The sequence below is a fragment of the Protopterus annectens genome, chromosome 15.part0 (assembly GCF_019279795.1).
Source record: "Protopterus annectens isolate FY-2018-M chromosome 15.part0, PAN1.0, whole genome shotgun sequence".
Lineage (NCBI taxonomy): Eukaryota > Metazoa > Chordata > Ceratodontiformes > Protopteridae > Protopterus > Protopterus annectens.
Window position 1 is genome coordinate 29,927,959 of NC_056749.1, and position 22,133 is coordinate 29,950,091.

Genomic DNA, 22,133 nt, shown 5'->3' on the forward strand with positions numbered 1-22,133 from the left:
ACATGCAAGTTACAGAAATGATCTTTTGACATGCAATTATGCAGAACTATTTGACATGCAATCATATAAAATTAGACACAGAAAACAACTATGTCCGAGTTGCTGTGTATTTTACACTAGGTCTTGAAATACAACCTGAACATGTAACATAAAAGTCAGAATTTGATATAGCAATGGGGACTTTCTTCAAGGAATGTTCAACTTTTGGGACATCATCAGGAATGGGAATAGATACTGTGACATGTTCCACAGTACGAACATTGTCTGGGGTGCTCTGAGACCTAGAGTCTGTATCACAGGCACGATGTTGCAATATCATTTCTAATACAGGAAGATGTCTGTGGTTTCTCCAGCACTCTGTACCCTCAGATTCCTCCAAGTAGGATCTTGGCTTGGTACATATACCTCTCACTTGACCAATTTGATCAAAGCCTTTCACTGTTTGCATCCTCACAGTCTCTCCTTCTTTTAATGAACAAAGAAATCTGCTCATTTTATCATAGCTGTACTTTTGAGAAGAATGCTTTTAAAAAAGTTGGGCTTTGATTGCTCTGTTGATTTTAGCATTAGGCACCAACAAACTAGAACTCATAGGCAAAGTTGTTCTGGTTTGCCTAGATAAAAGTCTCTGAGTAGGCAAACCTGGTAGATTGTCACTGGGTATATTTCTGAGAGTAACTAAATTCAAGAAGATATTGGTATTGTCACACTTTGACTTCTCCAATAATTGCTTTGCACTCTGTACTCCACGTTCAGCAAGGCCGTTTGATGATATTCAGGGCTGCTATTAACATGGATAAAGTCCCACTCTTTAGCAAATCTCTAAAACAATTGACTGGTAAACTGAGAACCGTTTTCAGAAATAACTTTGTGTGGACTACCATGCCCTGAGAAATGATGTTTCATCTTAGTAATAACAGCACTGGATGTTAGTTTAGTAGCAGATCAATCTCATATCAGTTTGGATAAGAGTCTACCAACACTAGGTAATGTTGACTGTTCCACTCAAATATGTCAGTTGCTATTGTTGACAAAGGTAGCTAAGGAATTTGGATTTTTGCAAATGCAGCTTAGTACTGTTGCACACTGAACAAGAAATACATATTTTATCAATTTTTTTTACTAGAGAAGGCCAAAATACTAATCTTCTCACCCTTCTTTTGGTAGAATTGGAACCAGGGTGGCCACAATGTAAAATCTGAATGTATTCATGTTGTAAGGAAGTAGGAACAATAACTTTTGGACCTTTGAAAATGATGCCATCCTCCATCAGTACATCATCACTATATGGAAAGTAAGGTTGTACTTCTAGCGGTACACAGAATTGCTTTGATGGCCATCCTAGACTAATGAAGTGACTTGAGCTTTTGCAAAATTGAGTCAGTCTTTGTATGATCTCTCAGCTCAGGTCTCATGGTAGAAAAATTACACACCTCCATGACAGCAGTCAAAATTCTCTGTATCAGGCTATTCCGTAGTATTTCTGGGCAATCTGGGTAAGGTATCAGCTAGATAAAAAGTTTACCTTTTGTATAGACCATTCTGAAATTATACGTTTGCAATTTAAGCATCATTCTTTGTAGTCTTGCTGGAGCGGAATGCATAGGTTTCTTTAAAATAGTAACTATAAGTTGATGGTCATTTTATCTGTATTGCTCAGCCATAAATATAATTACGGAACTTGGAACATGTGAACACAATTGCCAAAAGTTTCTTCTCAGTTTGAGAATACTGCATCTCAGTCTGGGTAAGAGTTCTAGATGCACAGGCAACAGGTCTGCCATCTTGAAGAATAACTGCACCAAGACCGAAATTTGAAACATCACAGGAAAGAACTACTGGTTTGTGGACATCATAGTATCTTAATGTAGGTGGGTTAGCAATTTGCTGTTTGAGGCTATCAAATGCTCTCTAGTGTTGTTCTAACCATGACTATGTAACATTTTTGTGTGTCAGTTCACTTAAATGTGCTGAAAATTCACTAAGGTCAGTGGCAAATTTGCCCAAATAGTTAACTTGATTAACAAAACTTTTGAAAATGATTCCATTTTTTACACTTGTGGAATTGTTGACCAAATGCTAAGCATTTCTCTCTCTTATCATGGTTGGCACCACAGTCACAACAGTTAACTATAAGACTTGACTTGGTTTTGCTGACTCACTCTTATACTGTACTGAGCATGCTCCTTTAACTGAACTAGTCATGGAACTTGCTAGAACACTCTGGGTTTTCCTTGCCAAATGCACAGGGGTTGTTGCTGCCATGTGCTTGGGCCTGTTTCTGCTTGCCACACACATTGCCTACTGTCTACATTTGCTCTAGAGGCTGCTGAAACCATGTCTTTATCACTTATAAGCATACTTGTGTGCCTTTCTGTGAGCTCATGGATTTGACAAATCTCTATGGCTTTGCTTAATGTTAAATCACTGTCACAAAGCAAAATCTTTCTCACTGCAGCACTATTAACATGACACACAAGCCTGTCCTTTATTAACTCATCTTTCAAGTCAGCAAATCTGCATGTCTTAGCTTTGTTTCTCAAGCCAGTGATATAAGCTACAAAAGTTTCACCTGACTTTTAGTCTCCTGTATAAAATATGTGCCTCTGTACTGTAACATTAGTCTGAGGGTTGCACATTTCTCTAAATTTATGTTTCAAGCACTCAGTGTCTTCTCTTGCTTCAGCCGGTATCACAATATGATGGTTTGCCTCTTCTCCTTCACATACTTTAGGTACATACGAAAATGAACGCTCTCTTTCAATAGCTTCTGACCTAGCAAGGTTAAGCAAAAATGAATGCCCTTGTACATGCATTTTTGTCAGAAAAAGCTGCTTGTATGAAAATATTGTATTCCTGTTGGAATACTCTCCAAGTTTCTGCTATATTATGCCATATCAAAACACAGTAGTGAAGGTGGTTGAAATCATGTATGAACATACACACAAATATAAATATGCCAGTACTTGTAATTATGCCCAATACCACACAAACTCTTTGAAACAGCTGCACTTTGACATCAATGTACTTTATGAAACCACTCCTTATCAGTGGAAGAAATACTTCAAAATGACTGTATGTTGTGAATGAACTGTACAAAACAGAAAAAGCTCAGAGTAAGAAACACTTCGAGATGAAAACACTTTGCAAATAAACTCTACACAGCCCATGAACCTTTCAAAAGGCTGTACTTTGTGAAATACCCATGAACAGTGTAAGAAACACTTTGCTTGGTGGCTTTCTGTGAATAAATGCACACAGCACAAGAAACTTTTCAAAGTAGCTGTACTTTGCACTTTGCAATATAACTGTACTTTGCACACAGCAAACTCTCTGAAATAACTGCACTGTAAAAAAGCACGCACAATCTGAGATACTTCGAACAACTCTAGTTATGCTTTCAATGGCTTCAGTCAACGAGAAATAGTAGTTTGTGCCCAAACATGGTCTTTTACTAAAAAAACATTCAGTTGCCTTGCTTTTTAAGCTTGTTTTGCCCTTTTAATCCCTTATCATGCTCATTATACTTTTCTTGTGCCCGTTTATTTTAAACATACTTGTTATGCAAATCAAAGATAATTCTGAGCCCCATATAAATAGTTGTGCCAGTTTTATCAAATATCATGGTTTTGAACATTTCATTTAATAATGCGGTTTGTGCTTTTTGTTTGCTTAATAATATGTTTTGGTGCTACTCATTTGATTAATAATGCGTTTTGTGCCTTACTAATGTGCTGTTTCATTTTCTTTGCCAAATAAATCATTTGTGCAGTTTTCTTTACCTTTAGCTCATTTCTGGCCATTTTTCATTTGTCTGTGCTCCATTTCACCCAGCCTGCTTAATATGCCTTCACCTTCAACTCTGTACCCTCATGGCTCAAAGATGCAGCTCTTTTGATCCTGGTTCTGACACCATGTCGCTCATCTGGTCAGGATAAAACAGAAGAACATTTTCTAGGTTTTGTTCAAGCAGCTTTATCACACACAAACACGTCAAAAGTGATGTTTTGTTACTTAAAGTTAAATAAACTTATAAGTAGACTGAGTACTGCACTCGTACATGTTAACACTCTGGCTGTTCTCTAAATATGGCACTGCTGCCTGCACATGCTCTGTATTTATTATATGCATGTGCCTACATCTGGATATGCTTCTTAAAGGTATGTACACATGCTCTGATTTACAGAAACCTGCAAGTATTACCATGCCATGTGTTAAAATGGGTACTTTAGCAACAGAATAACCTACCTTTCCAAACACCATCTGCATTTCTGAGTAATGGGATGGATACGGTTTATCTCCATGAATGCATATTACTTTAATGTTTCTTTCTTTTGTCCTACATACTGCCCCCTTTAGACATGTCACCACACTGCCTGAGCCTAGTACATCATCCTGTTCTCTGTCACTACTTAAGACATTGCACTTACTCATTTTTGCAGTAGCACAGTAATATAATGTAATTTCAATCAGTCTAACATAAAATGTATCACAACCTTAGGCATAACATCAATAGTATCAGTGCTACTATAACTTGGACAAACTCTGTCTCTGTAACCTTTTTGACTACACTTGGAAATGGTATGTCTACAGCTGTTACTTACTGTTACCAGGATTTGACATAGGTTTTACTACTGGTCTAGGCTGCTAAGTTCAACACAAGGTTTCAAAGCATAACCATCTTTCTACTAGACCAAAGAAAAATTGGTGACATGCAATACTTGCTGTACAATGATGGCTGAACTAATGATGAGGATAACCATTCTGGAGGGTTTGTTACAAACAAATCCAAGACCGACTGACTGTTTAGTAACAAGCTGCATCTAGCAGCACCAGCTAATTGCTTGCAAGCAGATTAGTTAAAAAGAACGCTTAGTGCTCTCACACTGTCAGGCTTCCAGTGCACAGTGCAATCTCCCATTATCAACAAGTTGTGCATAAGACGTGAAGCAGTGTCACACAAAAAATGGAAATATGGGATACTGATGATAGGCAGTATACACAAGTCTTTCAGCCAGTCTAAGGTAACCATCAGTTATGCATTCAGATAATTCTGTGTGGATCATGATCAGTTTGACTGGAACAGGAAAGGATTATGGTGCCCTGACTCTTTCTATAAACCAAAAGGATGCCTCTTCCATTTGATTTAGTGTGGTATTTGACTCTGATAACCTCTGTAATGTCTTGTAATAGATTAAATAATCATATCCTGATGTCCAAATTGTAATTTGATGATATGGCTTCTGTCAGACTCAGTCATGTGCAGCTGTGTCTTAAAGTATGTAAGAGTATTCCTAAAGCTACACGCATTAAAAACAGTTATAATATACTTTGTTGTTGTGTCTTTCGGCTTTTTCTGGTTAGGGGTCACCACAGCAGAACTCCGTTCCGCTAATGATTGGCAGTCGTGCAGAGTTGCCAGCTCTGACGCACAACCTTCCATGAAGGTATGCCCATTCACGCATGTCTCTACACAGAAGACGCTCTTGCTGAGAATCGAACCGGATGTCTTACTGTGAGGCGACAATGCTACCGCAGCACCACCACCGCAGTACAGTTACACTAGTCAGGCATTTCTGATTATAGCTGGCTGAAATTAGACCAACATTTGCTGGCCCAGAGAGTACTCATACAAACACATAACCACATGACTGAGTCTGCATTGTAGTACTCAGTAGATCAGAGTATGGAATGAATAAACCTTGGACCTTAGACTATAGAAATTATTTGCTTACAACAGTCAGCAGGTGATTTACATCATGTGATCTATAACTGGGGTGGTAATAGGATGAGATGTCAAATCAAATTAATACAATTTGATCTAGGGGTGGGCAGAAATGGGTTCAGCCATCAAATGCTGTAGGCAGTCTCTTGTGAGCATGTATCACTCTGCAAAAATCCACTCTACACTTTATGCATAGACTATTATGCCCAGACCACCTAAAATATTACTTCTCTATGACCAAAGCCTAGAACACTGGCTATCTTACCAGGCCTGGTTACAACAGGACAAAACATGAAGCTTCAAGATTACACCAACAGGAAACTGGTTGACTGTACTACTAGATAGAGCAAAAATGATGTAAATACTTTCCATGGATCAAAAAGCTACAACACAAGTATAAAAATAGGTAGTTTAACTGCTAGTGGCTCAACATGCTCTGTCCTGCACCCAGTCATGTTCCACAGATCTCAGCTAAGCTTTTCAAGTGTTCCAACTACATCCAGAGACTTTGTGTCCAAGATAAGAATATTTTCTTGATTTACTATACCTGTACTTGCTTTATACAGTCATTGCTACTGATATGAGCATTTTTAAAGCCTGCATTTACTTTTGTGACAAAAACTGTCATTTCACTCTTTATTCACCTTTTTAGTTATATTTGCCTTCAAATCACCTTGCAGAAGGGTGAATTAGCCAAGGACTTGGTTATATGGTAATTGCTGGTTATTTAATCTGCACTTGAGAACTAATTTTGTTGTGATTTTACAATAAGAAATTCTAGGATCATCTACCTTATGGCAGAAGACATTTACCTGGTTTCTCCGAGTTGCTTAGCTCTCTAAAGAGCTAAACATATGGTCATTTATTGGCTAGAGGGCATAGGAGACAGTTTTCAAGCTTTTGTCTCTGCTATAAATCAGACAAGTTTGTGAGGAGCTGCCCATTGTGAGGCAGTTAATGCCTTACACAGTAGCAAACGCCTAGGCAGTAAAATTTCCATATAAAGTTAGGATTAGGTCCAAAACCCGTTAAACAATGTGGCATGCGCAGAATTAATCTTAAGAGAAGTTAGCTTGCACACCAAATAGCCCTACTATATGCAAGCACTATATAACATCTTGTCCTTACTGTCAGAATTACCCTAGGAGCCCTCTGTCAAAACCCAATCCTTAATACGAAAAAGCCCACTCTACTACAGGACAGGGCAATGTGGATATGCAATTTCCTAATGTCTCTGTGGCCAGCATAGTAGATTTGGGGATTCTAAGGCAATATATCAAATTGTGTCATGTTCTCAGACAACCACTTAATCACTAAAGAAAATAGCAGTATGTGAGAGATATAAATACACAACTTCCTAGGAGGCAAAAATCTCACAAAGTTGTCAAGAATACACTAACTACATCCCTCACATATATACTGCTCATTATATACAAAGATAGTCTTATGCCAAGGAGCTTAAAAGAAACCTTGCCAAATCTCAAAGACCTCCAAAGCCATCTAACAGAAATACTGTTCCTCAGTAATCATCAACTAAAAACATACCAAAAGCAACATCAAACATCTCACATAAGCCTAGATCCAATGGTCCCCCAAGAGCAAAGCCCATAAGGCAAGGACATACTCTACCTAATGCTCTTGTCACTGGGGACTCTATTCTGTGACATATACATACCCCAATCACTCGGTTAGACGAGAAGAAGATAAAAGTTAGTTGCCTATCTGGGGCCAGGATCCACAAAATTGGATCCTATCATAGTCCATGTGGGTGTAAATGACCTGAAAAGTACCCCACTGGATTTTATGAAAAGAGACTTAATGGATCTCTTGGAATGTGTGTCACAGACAGGTACAAGCCTTGCACTGAGCAGCATTCTACATTCAGTAAGGATGTTTGAATACAAAATGACTAATTCTAATTATTGGTTTAGTTTCTGGTGTCACTCCGGGGGAAACAACATCTGTCAGCATGGTGTTACATAGTCAACAGACCACATTGTTTTGTCAAGGTTTGGCTGCACCCAACTAGACTTTTAGACACTGGCCAAAACTTTACCTACCACTTTACAACACATTTTAGGTAACGTCAAAAAGACAAAACTACCAACATACTGAAAAGGTCTCCAAGCAACCTTAAGGTGTTACTGGTCAATGACAGAAGCCTAAACAAAAAAACTCCACACCCTTCAAGCCCTCCTCACTCTGGAGAATGCAGACATCTGTGCCATGACTGCGACTTGGTTTAAAGCCTTAGAAAGTACTCCAGTAGTGTAAGGCTACAGTGCCAAGAGCAGCAAGACTGGGGCCAAAGGTGGACGTCTCAAACTACATTAGCAACAAACATACCTCCACGTTGGTTAAACAGGCTGATACCAGGGAGTTCATCTATTTGCTAGTCACCTTAGATAAAGTCCCTCACCATATCACTGCTAGTCGCAGTTCTCCACTTGTGCCCATACAGTGCTCACCATCAAACCAAATAAGTTATTTATGGAAGACTTTAAACCCTGTATAGACTGGGAAACTTACACTACTTCAAACTCACAGGCACAACCCTTCCTGGACTTTTGTTTAACACAAACACCCTGGAACAGATAGTGCACACTTCAATTAGAGGATCAAACATACTGGATCTGGTAGTCACCAACATGGGAGAGGCACTGCACTCACCCCACCCAGTGTCATGCCGTCACTTGTTCATGAAGCTGTCTCCTTTGAAGTAAAAATCAACCCAGAAAGCCCAGCTAAAACAGTAACAGTTTGGAATTATTCTAAGGAAAACTACTTCCTATTTAGTGACATTTTGTCAAAATTTAAGGCTCCCTAACCCTGAGACCACAGCCACTTATGCAGATTTAATCACAGAGTCCATATACAGACACGTGAATGGCTCCATAGAGGATGCCATACCTACCAGAAGCCCAAAACAAACACTAAAAATAAACCTCACCGGTGGAATTCTCACCTAAACAGAGTATAGAATAAAAGAAAAAAAAACTCATGGCCAAAATTAGGAAGAGCAACTCCCTTCAAGACAAGTGTGCTGTTATGCAACTAAACAAGAAACTAAGAGGTCTAATTAAGTCTGACAAAGCCAACTATGAGGTTAGAATAGCCTCCTAAGCTAAGGACAATCAAGGCCTTCTTCAGCTATGTCCAGGAATTTAAAGGTAACACACAGCAGTGTGCTTAACTGTGGGGAAAGGCAACATCTTCACCAATCAGGTAACTGATATGTTCGGCTCAAACTTCACCCCCCCACCACTCTCCAGGTGAAATCTCCTCCAAATACTTCCCCAACTATTAGCAGGGACTAGATGCTGGCAGCACTTGCGAAAGCCAAGAACTCTACCTCTGTGGTTCTCAACATCTCTGGTTGCCTTCTGAACAGCCTACATGACCTATCAGGAACACTTTAGGCATTCTTTAAATACAACCTTAAAACAGTCTACATTCCAAGTGAATGGAGGACTACAACAGTTATTCTCCTCCACAAGGGTTGGCTATCAACAAACCGAAGGAACTACAGACCCATCAGTCCAACAAACCCGATATGCAAAGCCATGGAACAAATCATCATGGCATGATTAACAAAGACACTGGCAACCTACGGACACTGGACCTATCCCACTATGGCACGCCTAATTAACATAGCAGACTTCTTTGAAAGGGTCACAAAGGCAACGGACAGGGGTAAAACAGTGCACATGGCATATCTTGACCTGGCCAAGGTGTTTGATACATGACTCAGGCATTGTTGACAAGCTCTCTGAGCTAGGTATAAATCTCTACATAACTTGCTAGATTTGCCGGCTAGCTGACAAACAGGGCCCAAGAAGTCAGGATCAGTAAGATCTCCTCCTCCAAGAGACTGATAACTAGTGGAGTAACTCAGAGCTCTGTGCTAAGCCTGCTCTTTGCCATCTACTTCTCAGAAGTAAAGGCTGAAGATCAAGCCCTCTGGCTGCCCAAGCCTTCAGATGATAAATGGGAAGCTATTATGGACCCCCCCCCCCAGGACAACATCTTGTAAGTGGGTTCAACACAAACTAATGACTGGTACCAAAGCCATAGCCAAAAACTCAATGCCAAAAAAATGCATTATAATGCCCTTTGGGAAATGCTCAACCCAAGTTAATTACTCAATCGATAAAACACCCCAAAAAGTTGACCCAGTAGTAAGGGATCTCGGACCACGTGTAGGCAGCAATCTGGCCTTTGACCAACACCTAGCCAAGACAGCAAGAAAATAATTTTATGTCACCCAACTTATAGGTAAGGGTATGGCATCCAGGTCCAAGGAAATTATACTACCATTCTACTCTGCCCTTTGCAGACCCTACATTGAGTATAGTGCCCCTTTTGGCATTTTTATAACCATACACCTGCAACAGTTGGAATGTCCACAAAAGTTTTTCACCAGGAGAATTCAGAGTGTGAATACCCTGTCCTACATTGATCACCTAATGACTATGCCTCTGTATTAAGCATCTTAGATGCTGCTGAGAGATTTTTTTCCTTTTTTACAGGGCTTCCTCACACCAGCCCTTATGGATATGTTGCACATATGCAAAGCAAACTGCACTAGAAACATTAGATCCAGGGATCTGAACTTTGCTTATGACATAAGCAGCATGCACTGGAGAGAGAGACAGATACATGTCCCAAAGGATCCCTACGCTATGCAATAGGCTCTCCATCCATGTAAACTATAGTTCATCTCAGACCATATTTAAACAAAACCTTGACAATTGAATGGGAAGTCATAAATTTACCCCTGGTCTGGCTCCCATTTCCCTTATGGACATGTGCTATCAAGAACTGTATTAACCTACCCACCCCCTACAGATCCCCTAAGTTACCTCCCTACTAACATGCTCCCCAGTAGAGATGCTCATGATATTCATGATCCAAACGGGTTTGGGGTGCTCGGATAGGTCTGTATGGGCCCTAGTGGTGATTAGCCTAGTAACAACCTATGAACCTTTAAGTTCTATCAGGTCCTTTTATGAAGACGTAACCCAAGTAAGCCCAATTAATCCTACAAACAATTAGCATTAACAGACTGGAGTAATAACGATAGAAATCAGGACAAATAAATACAAAAACAATATGCACAAAAACTATAAACACAGTAAGTGATGAGCAGAAAAAGAAATGCCAATAAACTTGCAGGCAGTTCACAAAAATAACCATTTAATTTACAAATTGTTTCTAATACTTAAATGTGCTGTAAAATTAATTATCCATAAACATAAAATAAACTGAAGAGAGAGCCAAGAAAAACTAGATTCAGTGTGTTTTATGGCTCAGGTGAAGAAGATGACGAGGAGGAGGAATCTTCTTTCTGCACAAGTGTTGGTTCATCTTCACCATCATGAGGAGGATGGACTAAGACTTTATCAATGATTCCGAACTCCTGTGCCTCCACAGGGCTCATGTAACGATCTCGCTCCATTACATTTTCTACCAAGGAAGAGTAAAACAAATATTAACAGCGTTTTCACAAAACATTCACTGCTGCTGTTGAGTTTCATATTTTTAGTCTACCTTTATGTTCCATATGATCAACACCAAGTGCTTACATATGGCATCATTTGCTATCATTGTTCCTTTTTATCATAGTGCACCTCACCTTCCATGCAATGCCAAGAGCAGTACTAAGGCCCCCCACCATGCATTGCCAAGCACAGTACTAATGCACTCCACCCTCCATGCAATACCAAGCACAGTACTAATGCACCCTACCTTCCATGCAGTGCCAAACGCAGTACTAATGCACCCCACCTTCCATCCAATGCCAAGTGCAGTACTAATGCACCTTACGTTCCATGCAGCGCCAAGCACAGTACTAATGCTCCCCACCTTTCATGAATTGCCAAGCAAGTACTAATGCACCCCACCTTCCATGCAAACCCAAGCACAGTACTAATGCACCCTACCTTCCATGCAGTGCCAAGCACAGTACTAATGCACCCCACCTTCCATCCAATACCAAGTGCAGTACTAATGCACCTTACCTTCCATGCAATGCCAAGCACAGTACTAATGCACCCCACCTTCCATACAATGCCAAGCACAGTACTAATGCACCCCACCGTCCATGCAATGCCAAGTACAGTACTAATGCACCCCACCTTCCATGCAATGCCAAGCACAGTACTAATGCACCCCACCTTCCATACAATGCCAAGCAAAGTACTAATGCATCCCTCCTTCCATCCAATGCCAAGTGCAGTACTAATGCACCCCACCCTCCACACAATGCCAAGCACAGTACTAATGCACCCCACCCTCCATGCAATACCAAGTGCAGTACTAATGCACCCCAGCCTCAATGCAATATCAAGCGCAGTACTAATGCACCTCACCTTCCATGCAATGCCAAGCACAGTACTAATGCACCCCACCTTCCATGCACAACCAAGTATTAATGCACCCCATCTTCCATGCAGTGCCAAGCACAGTACTAACGCACCCCACCTTCCATGCAGTGCCAAGCACAGTACTAATGCACCCCACCTTCCATGCAGTGCCAAGCACAGTACTAATGCACCCCACCCTTCATGCAATACCAAGCACAGTACTAATGCACCCCACCTTCCTTGCAATACCAAGTGCAGTACTAATGCATGCAATGCCAAGCGCAGTACTAATGCACCCCACCCTCCATGCAATGCCAAGCACAGTACTAACGCACCCCATCTTCCATGCAGTGCCAAGCACAGTACTAATGCACCCCACCTTCCATGCAGTGCCAAGCACAGTACTAATGCACCCCACCCTCCATGCAATACCAAGCACAGTACTAATGCACCTCACCTTCCATGCAATACCAAGTGCAGTACTAATGCACCCCACCTTCCATGCAAAACCAAGTGAAGAACTAATGTACCCCACCTTCTATGCAGTGCCAAGCACAGTACTAATGCACCCCACCTTCCATGCAGCACCAAGCACAATACTAATGCACCCCACCCTCCATGTAATGCCAAGCACAGTACTTATGCACCCCATCTTCCATGCAGTGCCAAGCACAGTACTAATGCACCCCACCTTCCATGCAGAGCCAAGCACAGTACTAATGCACCTCACCCTCCATGCAATACCAAGCACAGTACTAATGCACCCCACCTTCCATGCATTACCAAGCACAGTACTAATGCACCCCACCCTCCATGCAATACCAAGCACAGTACTAATGCACCCCATCTTCCATGCAATGCTAAACACAGAACCACCAAAAATAGCATCATGTTCCTCTAGACCAGACAAGCTCTGTTTTGTGAGACTACATTGAAGACAATGTAGTACCCCCTTTATTCCATGAAGGACTCCTGCAAGGCAGCACCCCTAGACAATGCAGCCAAATTCAGAGCTCATTTCTGAACTCCATGCATCTGCACAAAACCTTAATACCGCATTAGGAAGGTTAAGTCAGGTTTTACTTGCTCCATTAGTCATTCTACTGTCATTTTACTTCATATGGCCTTTAATACAGACAGTTGTTATGCTCATCAGAGTTAAACATGATCATTAAGCAGTGGGGGGGTCCATGAGCATTGTCTGGCTAAGTGTCACAAATTCAGACTGATGGAGCCTGTTAGCAGCGAAGAACCTTAATCTTCTGTATTAAAGTCACAGGGCTCAGTGCAACACTGACTATGACTGAGCAAGACAGTGGCCATAGATGCTGAATGTAGGTAGGCTTCTGTCTTACTGCAATCCAGAATTGTATTACAGAGGTCTAGTCAGAGTGAAAAGGGATAAACACAAAGGTTTCCACTGTATCAATTATCACTCAGGCTGAACATTGTATATTATGGGGTTTTATATATATATATATATATATATATATATATATATATATATAAATAAATATATATAAAATTATATCACTGCAGTGTCCTTGGTTGTTCTCTGACAAAAACTTGAGGACCTCAGACACTGCAAGGTTCTCAAACTGCTGTATGAGATTTCATACAGATACCCATCTGAATGTGCAGTTGGACAGATTCCATGGTCCTTCATACTTGTGACAGCATGTTAGTTGATATCTAAAGCCAAACTCACCATCTTTTACACCTCATGTCTGTGATACATTGACAGATAACATTGTGACTGGTGTTTTACCTGCCTCCAGTCATGTAGTACATTACCAAATACCATCCTAAATTGTTTTGCCCACCTTCAGCTGTCTAATACTCTACCAAATAATGTCCTGAGATGACCACCACCACTGCACTACTGTTTCTAAAAATGAACAGGTTTCCAGTTTTCTCCACAGCATTCCTACTCCGTAACACACACATTTAAATTCCCCATTGACTGCTACTGCCTGCTCTCTTCAAACCCTACTTCATTTCAGGGCAACAGCTTGCCAACACTGTGCTGCAGAACACTTGTTTAAACATCCACCTCCTGGATCCCCCTCCCTGTTAACAGACACCCCTCCTTTCTCCAAGTATTAAAAAAAAAAAAAGTCAAGGTGGACCTCAAATAAAAGACAGACACTTAGGTATTCCTGGTTAAACACCTACATGGCCCTTGTTCTATTGCTCCCACTCATCTGTTACTGAAACACGTGCTCACCTTGGGTACCGGTTCTTATCTCTATCTGCCATATTCTGAAATAAATTTATTTTCTTTGGGTTTCACTCCAATGTGTAATCCTCTCAGAATTTTTCAGCAATTCTGTCAACTTACAATCCTTATTGGCAACACTCTCCTTTTCTAGTTTATTAGTACCACTCTTTTAAAAAGACTTCATAACATGAACTTCCAGTTTATTACCAGAAATATCTGCAGCATTCTATATAATAATAATATGCAATTATTTTCCTGAAATGTTTGTAACTTAAAGTATAATAGTATGTTCTTTTTATATTTATCTAAACTAAAAACACTGTAGGATATGTTTTTGTTTTGATTACTTTCTTCTGTTAAATGTCATTTTTGACCCATAGCTCTGTGTTTTGCCTAAAAAGGGTCCTTGGATCAGTGTGCTTACCTGGTTAACAAATGTGAATGTAAATGTATGTAAGTAAATAAAAAATATAACAAAATGGGTTTTGCCTGCTTCTATTTAACAGAAAGAATATCACAAGTTATGCCTTACCTAATTCCCACTAATCAGCGTGATACAAAGTAACAGCCTGTCATGCATTTCAGCTACCTTTAGCTGAGTAACATAGGAGTCTGCAGAAGTTTAGGGAGGGTAACCAAGATCCCCAGAATTGTAACTGAGAATGAAGTGATGCACACTGTGTCTGAACCTGTATCTTGGAGTATTCCCCGTTATTTGAGTCAGCAGTCTTGGAGTTAGTATAAAGAGGTGTGCAGAGCTAAATGCCTGAAAAGTATAACGGTTACTATTGCAATCTTCTGCACTTTTGCTAGGGAGCTGTGTTAACAGTAACAAACACTACCAATGGACATCTTGAAATTCTAGCTGTAACTTATTCAATTCTATGTTTTAACCTGTCTAAGTCTTACCCAAAAGTTTACTCTTACTCTCTGTATTCTTCCATGTAAAGAATATCCTCTAAAAATCTATGCTTCACACAATAATTGACAATGACTTAATGATTTGAGACTAGAGCATAACAACCAAATTAAGTTGTTAAACTATTTTGCATACACATGGACTCACACTTGCACACCTGCTGTAAGACAAAGACTTGAACATGAAATTGGAACAAAGTTGTTAAACTTTTCTTTGCATATATTTGATTAGTTTATACCTCTACAAGACTCTGTTACCTTTATGCATCTCATTTCAATTTTTTTTCTCTTCTCTATGTACATTGTTAATTTCTTACATTTTACTGTATTGTAATGAATATACTAAAGTTTATCATTCCTAGAGCTTTTCTCCTCAGGTCTCTACTGAAAATGGGCCAATGGCTCAGTTGGACTAACCCGATTAACAAATGGCAAATAAATAAATAATAAATAATAAATGTACCGCACTTAAATCCACTTGTGTAATGCATTCCAATTACCCTAGACACACACTTTCGCACATACCCACAGGCATTCACTTCCTGTCCAGACTTTTATCCACTTATTGGTACATCTACTCTGCTCCAGCATCCACACAAACTGCAGATATCCATCTGTTGGCACTTTAACATCCATTGGATACTTCAGTTTGCTGTCACTGGACATACTTGGTGTGTGTACACACATATACACATTATACACATGCATTTTTCTTGCATTAATACCATGTTTACTGTTGACACACATGCTGTTCTTTGTACATAACAGTGTCATGAACTTAAATGTATATTCACAGTAGAATATGCACACCATGCCTCTCAACCTCTTAGTGCAAATATCTGGACAAAGCCTGACAATGTAGGGACAGAAGCCCAAACATAGGGACATATTTTAAACATTGCTCTTAAAAACTTAAAAAGTTGCTAGAATAACAGAATTAGTGTTACTATGCATTCTTCTGAAGGATATGAAGTCTGACACTCAAACATATGTCATTATTTAGTAACTTAAATCCTCAGATAATTCCAGTGATTTGTCAGAAAATCACAACTTTTAAGAGGAACAGACCAAAAAATATGATGCAAAAATCTGAACATTCTGGGGAAAATGTGGACAGCTGGGAGGTATGCTGTACACTATACTACTGCTGTTACTAATACCGCATATGTCATGAGTGATCACACACACACACCAGAGACTGTGTAAAATGTGGACAGCTGAGAGATATGCTGTACACTATACTACTGCTGTTACTTCTACCTCATATGTCATGAGTGATCACACAAGCGCGCGCACACACACACACACACACACACACACACACACACACACACACACACACACACACACACACACACACTCGCACGTGCACACGCACCACACGCGTGCACACACGCACCACACGAGCACACACACGCACCACATGCATATGCACACATACGCACACCAGAGACAGTGTAAAAGCTGCATGTGTGTTTTTTATCTTATTTACCCTTAATGGGGCATCATATACAAAGGGCGGCCGCGGTGGTGCAGCTGTTAGTGTTGCCGCCTCACTGCAAGAGGTTCTCTGGTTCGATCTTCGGCTGGGGTGCCTTCTGTGCAGAGTCTGCATGTCCTCCCTGTGGTTGCGTGGGTTTCCTCCGGGTACTCCTGTTTCCTCCCAAATCCCAAAGACATGTACGTGGATTGGACTCTCTAAATTAGCCCTTGGTGTGAGTGCGTGTGTGTGTGAGTGCGTGCATGTGTGTGAGTGCGTGCATGTGTGCGAGTGCGTGCGTGTGAGTGCGTGCGTGTGCGTGTGAGAGTGTGCGAGTGTGTGTGTGTGTGTGTGTGTGTGTGTGTGTGTGTGTGTGTGTGTCTTCTGTGGAAGGTTGGGCGCCGGGGTTGGCAACTCAACATCGTAAAACTCCACTGCCAATCATGAGCGGACAGGTGATCCTCTGTTGTGACCCCTAACCGTGAAAAGCCGAAATAAGAAGTTGCATCATATACAAAAATTCATAGGAGAGACCATGTAAATATTGTTTATATATGAATGCATTTAATTGTTGTCTTATTGCTGACACAAAGTATGCACCGTTTTTTCACTCAGTTTCCTTGCCTCCCTTCAACCTTCTATGTGCGTATTACTTCTGCCTATAGAAATAAAACACAGTAATGAACCTGTAAAACTTATGAACCACTGCCAAATAAATCCAACTTCGATGCGGATTCTGCCAGTGTTATGTCTAACGATGGTATCATTATCTTTTCAGACTCGCACACACAACTACTGGGTGTTACAACTGACAACAAACTGAAGTTGGACTTCCACATAAATCAAACCATCAAAAACACACACAGAAAACTAGGCAGTCTGTACAAAAATAAAACATACCTAAACCAACAGACTAAAATTACCATGGCTCAAACTCTGCTATTATCCACACTTCTATATCCTGCCCCGTCTTCACCAACCCGTCCAAAACAGAAATTACAAAATTAGAAACATGCTACAATCAAATTGCCAGATTTGCCACAAAATGCTCCCTACCGTTCACATCATTGCCACTCACTAAACCAACTAACGTGGCTTAAACTTCAAAATCTCATTACCTTCCACCAACTAGCGTTCGCTAAAAACACCTACTTTATCCAGATAAATACCAGCACTATCTAATGTACTTAAAATGCACGAAAACCCAAGACAAAATACCAGCACTATCTAATGTACTTAAAATACAGGAAAACCCAAGACAACTACATTCTAGTGACAGGACCTTAATCAAGGTCACCAGAACCAACAACTCATCAGGAAACTCCCTCTTTCCTTACTACATAGGCAAGATCTGGAACTCACTGCCCCCTGACATTACCTTAGCAAATTATATCATTATCATTGGTTGTTTTGGGCCAGTTTCTAGCTTTTTCCAGCCCCCTGGTATAAAACGCGGTAAACGCGCGTTAGCGCGGAGTTGCCACTGTTGCACACTAGGGCAGCGCCGGTTAAGCAGGTTTAAACTATTCGGGCTACCTAAAGTCTACTCTTCAAATTTTCCCTTAAAACTACCTTCCTCGAACTATACTACTGATCAAATCAGCGTATCCTATAACTAAAAAGATCATCTCTACTTGACTCCAAGTAGACTATTCTCTATCTGTTAAACCTAGCACTTGCTCCTACAGTACTTATTACCTTGATACGGCACTCTTGTCATAGATAGTACCCCAAAAAGGCAACCCCCCATTTCTCGGTCACCCACGTCCCCGAATCTTTTTAAAGTTTTTGTCTATCCTTCTAGCATGTCGAGGATCAGTTGCTAGTGTCCTCTCCTGCTCAGCTGGTGAACCTGGGAATATTGAGGCAATGTTACAATTGCCTCATGTACACAGACAACCCTCTCCTCCTCCCACAAAACACAAATACATGCGAGAGATGCAACTATACGGCCAAACTGGAGGCTGAGCTCTCTCAACATAGGACTGGCAAGACCAGTCAGGAGGAGAAGGTTACCACACACACTATAGACCCAGTCTCACATAGTACCATTACAACCTCAAATCATACACATAAACACACAAAGACATACTCGAGGCTCTGATCAAAATCTACCAAAACAGCAGAGGCCACCAAAGCAGACACCCAAACAACCACCACCTCAGAACACAACACCCGCAACACATAGACCTCACAGTCAGAGTGTCAAACAGTCACAGCCCTTAAGGCCAAACACAATGCCAGACACACTAGTCATTGGTGACTCCATAGTCAGACACACTGACGTCCCGCTCACCAGACTGAGTAAGGAGAAGGTCACAGTAAGCTGCCTGTCGGGCGCTAGAATCCGCCACATAACGCAAGCACTCAGGTCTCTCAACAGCAGGTACAAATATGACTCAGTCATTGTCCACGCTGGTGTAAACGACCTGAGACGCACCTCCTTGGACTACATGAAAAGAGACATTGAGGAGCTCTCTGATTATGTAGCCCAGGCAGGTATGACCCTGACCTTGAGCAGTATCCTACCTTCACCAAGAATGATGCCACAATACAGAGATAAGATGATCAGCTTTAACAATTGGCTTAAACACTGGTGTCATTCAAAGGGGATCCAGTATCTGTCTGCCTGGGATGACATGCTGGACAAGCCACGCTGCTTCGCAAGGGACGGCTTGCACCTGTCACCCTGGGATTCGGATATTGGCAAAGGCTCTTGCCACCCCATAGTGCCTTTTTAGGCAAGGCTCAAATTCTAAACCTACCACCCTAGAACACAAAAAGGAAAAAACTAAGGGTAATGCTGCTCAATGCCAGAAGTCTAAATCTCAAAATGCACGCACTCGAGGCCCTTCTCAGTATGGAGAACATCGATGTCTGTGCTGTGACAGAAACCTGGTTCAAGGCTCCTGAGAGCACCCCAGCGCTATCAGGTTTTACCTCATATCATGCGTTCCGCCCCAAAATCCGGACAATACCAAGAAAGGAGGGGGTATCCATATTCATCAAGGACACCCACACCTCAAGACTGGTGGCAACGCGACGATGCATCGGAGACCATCCAGGTGCAATTAACCATAGGCAAGACTGCTCTGCAAATTGTAGCATGTTACAGGCCACCCTCACAAACTCAGGAACCTCACATGGCCTTCCTGAAAACACTAGAGGGATAAATGTATCACCAAACACCATCATACTAGGTGACTTCAATTACCCTAATATAGACTGGGAACACTACTCAAGCCCAAACACCCTAGCCCAAAAGTTCCTGGAATTCATAAACTCAAATGCCATGGAACAACTAGTCACCATCCCCACAAGAGGAGATAACATACTTGATCTCATCATCACGAACATGGGAGCACAATGTTCAACACCGGAAGTATACCCCTCACTGGTGAGATCAGATCACAAACTAATCTCGCTGGAGGTCCTCATCCCACCCCACCTGAAATAAAGACCACAGTAAAGAACTTCTCAAAAGCCGACTTCACACTTCTAAAGACTAGTGTGGTCTCCTTTCAGGCCCCCGAGCCGGCGGAAAACAATACTCAAGCCGCTGAATCACTTACAAATGCCTTCTACCAGCACCTGCAGGACTGCATGGATAAGGCAATCCCAAGCAAAACAAAGACTCTTTGTACCAAAGGCAAGCGTCCAGTCTGGTGGACCCCAGCCATAAACAAACTCTACAACAAAAGGAGGAAGCTACTACAAGATAGAGCAAAATCCTTAAAATGTAAGACACCCTTGATCACTATAAGTAAAAAACTAAGAGCTATCATAAAATCATCCAAAGCAAATTTCGAGAGAAAAATAGCTAAAGACTCAAAAGACAATCATAAGGCCTTCTTTAGCTATGTTAGAAACCTAGGAGGAAACTCCCAGATATGCTCAGAACTAGTTCAAAATGATGTGAAGATTACTGATCCTATAGACATTGCCAACATACTGGCTGACAGGTTCAGTGCAAACTTCTCCCCTCCCCAAAAGGAGAGATATCTATACCAAACGAGTGTAGCCCCCCAAACATCTCCAGCGCCCAAGTGAGAACTGCTCTCTCCAAAGCAAAAAACACAGCATCCATGGGACCTGATGGTGTCCCCGGCTGTGTGCTCCACGAACTCAATGAGGAATTAAACCCACAGCTAGGACAGCTGCTTAATCAAAGTCTTACCTCTGGATACTGCACCAGGAGTGGCGCACTGCAACTGTGGTCCCACTTCACAAAGGCGGTGCCTCCACAGACCCTGGAAATTACCGCCCATTAGCTTGACAAGCCTTATCTGCAAAGCCATGGAGAGGATCATAATGGACCTCATAAATAAAGACATAGGGAATTTGCAGACTTTGGATCCAACCCAGTTTGGCTTTGTCAAAGGCAGATCATGCCTTTTAAACTTGGTTGACTTTTTGAAACAGTCACCAAAGCCATTGATGAGGAAAGGCAGTCCATACAGCCTACCTCGATCTGGCTAAGGCCTTCGATACAATACCCCACTCGGGTATCATTGAAAAACTCATCAGCTTAAATGTTAACCCATACATCACAAGATGGGTTGCAAACTGGCTGAGTGACAGAACCCACAGGGTCAGAGTTGCTGGCGCCATGTCAGACTCAAAGCCTGTCACAAGTGGTGTCCCACAGGGCTCAGTCCTGGGCCCACTCTTGTTTGGCATCTACTTTTCTGAAGTACAAGCAAACACAGGAGGGTTATGGCTGACAAAGTTTGCAGATGACTGCAAACTGGGCCATAGTAGAAAACACATCTGACACAGATATCCTTCAGAAGGGTCTCACAGAAACGGATAACTGGTGCCAGAGCCACGGCCTAAAGTTAAATGCCAAAAATGCATAGTCATACCCTTCGGGAAAAACAAGGTTACCCCTAGCTACCAAATAGGTGGCAATCCACTGAGCACAGAAGAAGTTATCAGGGACCTGGGGACCCAGGTTGATAGTAGTCTGTCATTCGACACCCATGTAGCTAAAGTAGTTAGGAAGACCTTCTACATTGCCCACCTTATCATGAAGGGATTCTCATCTAGATCAAGGGAGGTCATAGTCTCCCTTTACTCATCACTCATCAGACCAATGATTGAGTACAATGCCCCATTCGGAATGTATCTGACCCGACACTTGCAGCAGCTGGAGAGGCCACAAAGTTCCTCACCAAAAGGATAAAGGGTCTCAAAATCTGTCCTATGCTGCCCGACTGAAAGAACTCCAGCTCTATTCAGTCGCCACCGCTTGCTCAGAGGTGACCTTTGCCTAACATACAAGGCCATGTCAAACCCAGATTTGATGAATATGCTTCACCTCAAAAATCTAGATCCATCAGAGCCACAAGGGCGGAGACTTAAACCTCGACACGGCTATTAATAGGATGTGCTGGAGGGATAGATTCATCACCCAAAGACTCC

The 22,133-nt window shown here is 41.5% G+C and overlaps 1 protein-coding gene across 1 annotated transcript in view; it reads right to left on the bottom strand.

The window, feature by feature from the left end:
- Positions 1–10,899: 10,899 nt before the first annotated feature.
- The window catches only part of LOC122789609 (caseinolytic mitochondrial matrix peptidase proteolytic subunit), a 204,829-nt gene continuing 193,595 nt past the window's right edge, over positions 10,900–22,133 (bottom strand). The window contains exon 7 of the mRNA XM_044056996.1: positions 10,900–11,191. Within this exon, the coding sequence (XP_043912931.1) occupies positions 11,028–11,191 (164 nt within the window). The 3' untranslated portion in view covers positions 10,900–11,027. The remainder of the gene's footprint in view (positions 11,192–22,133) is intronic.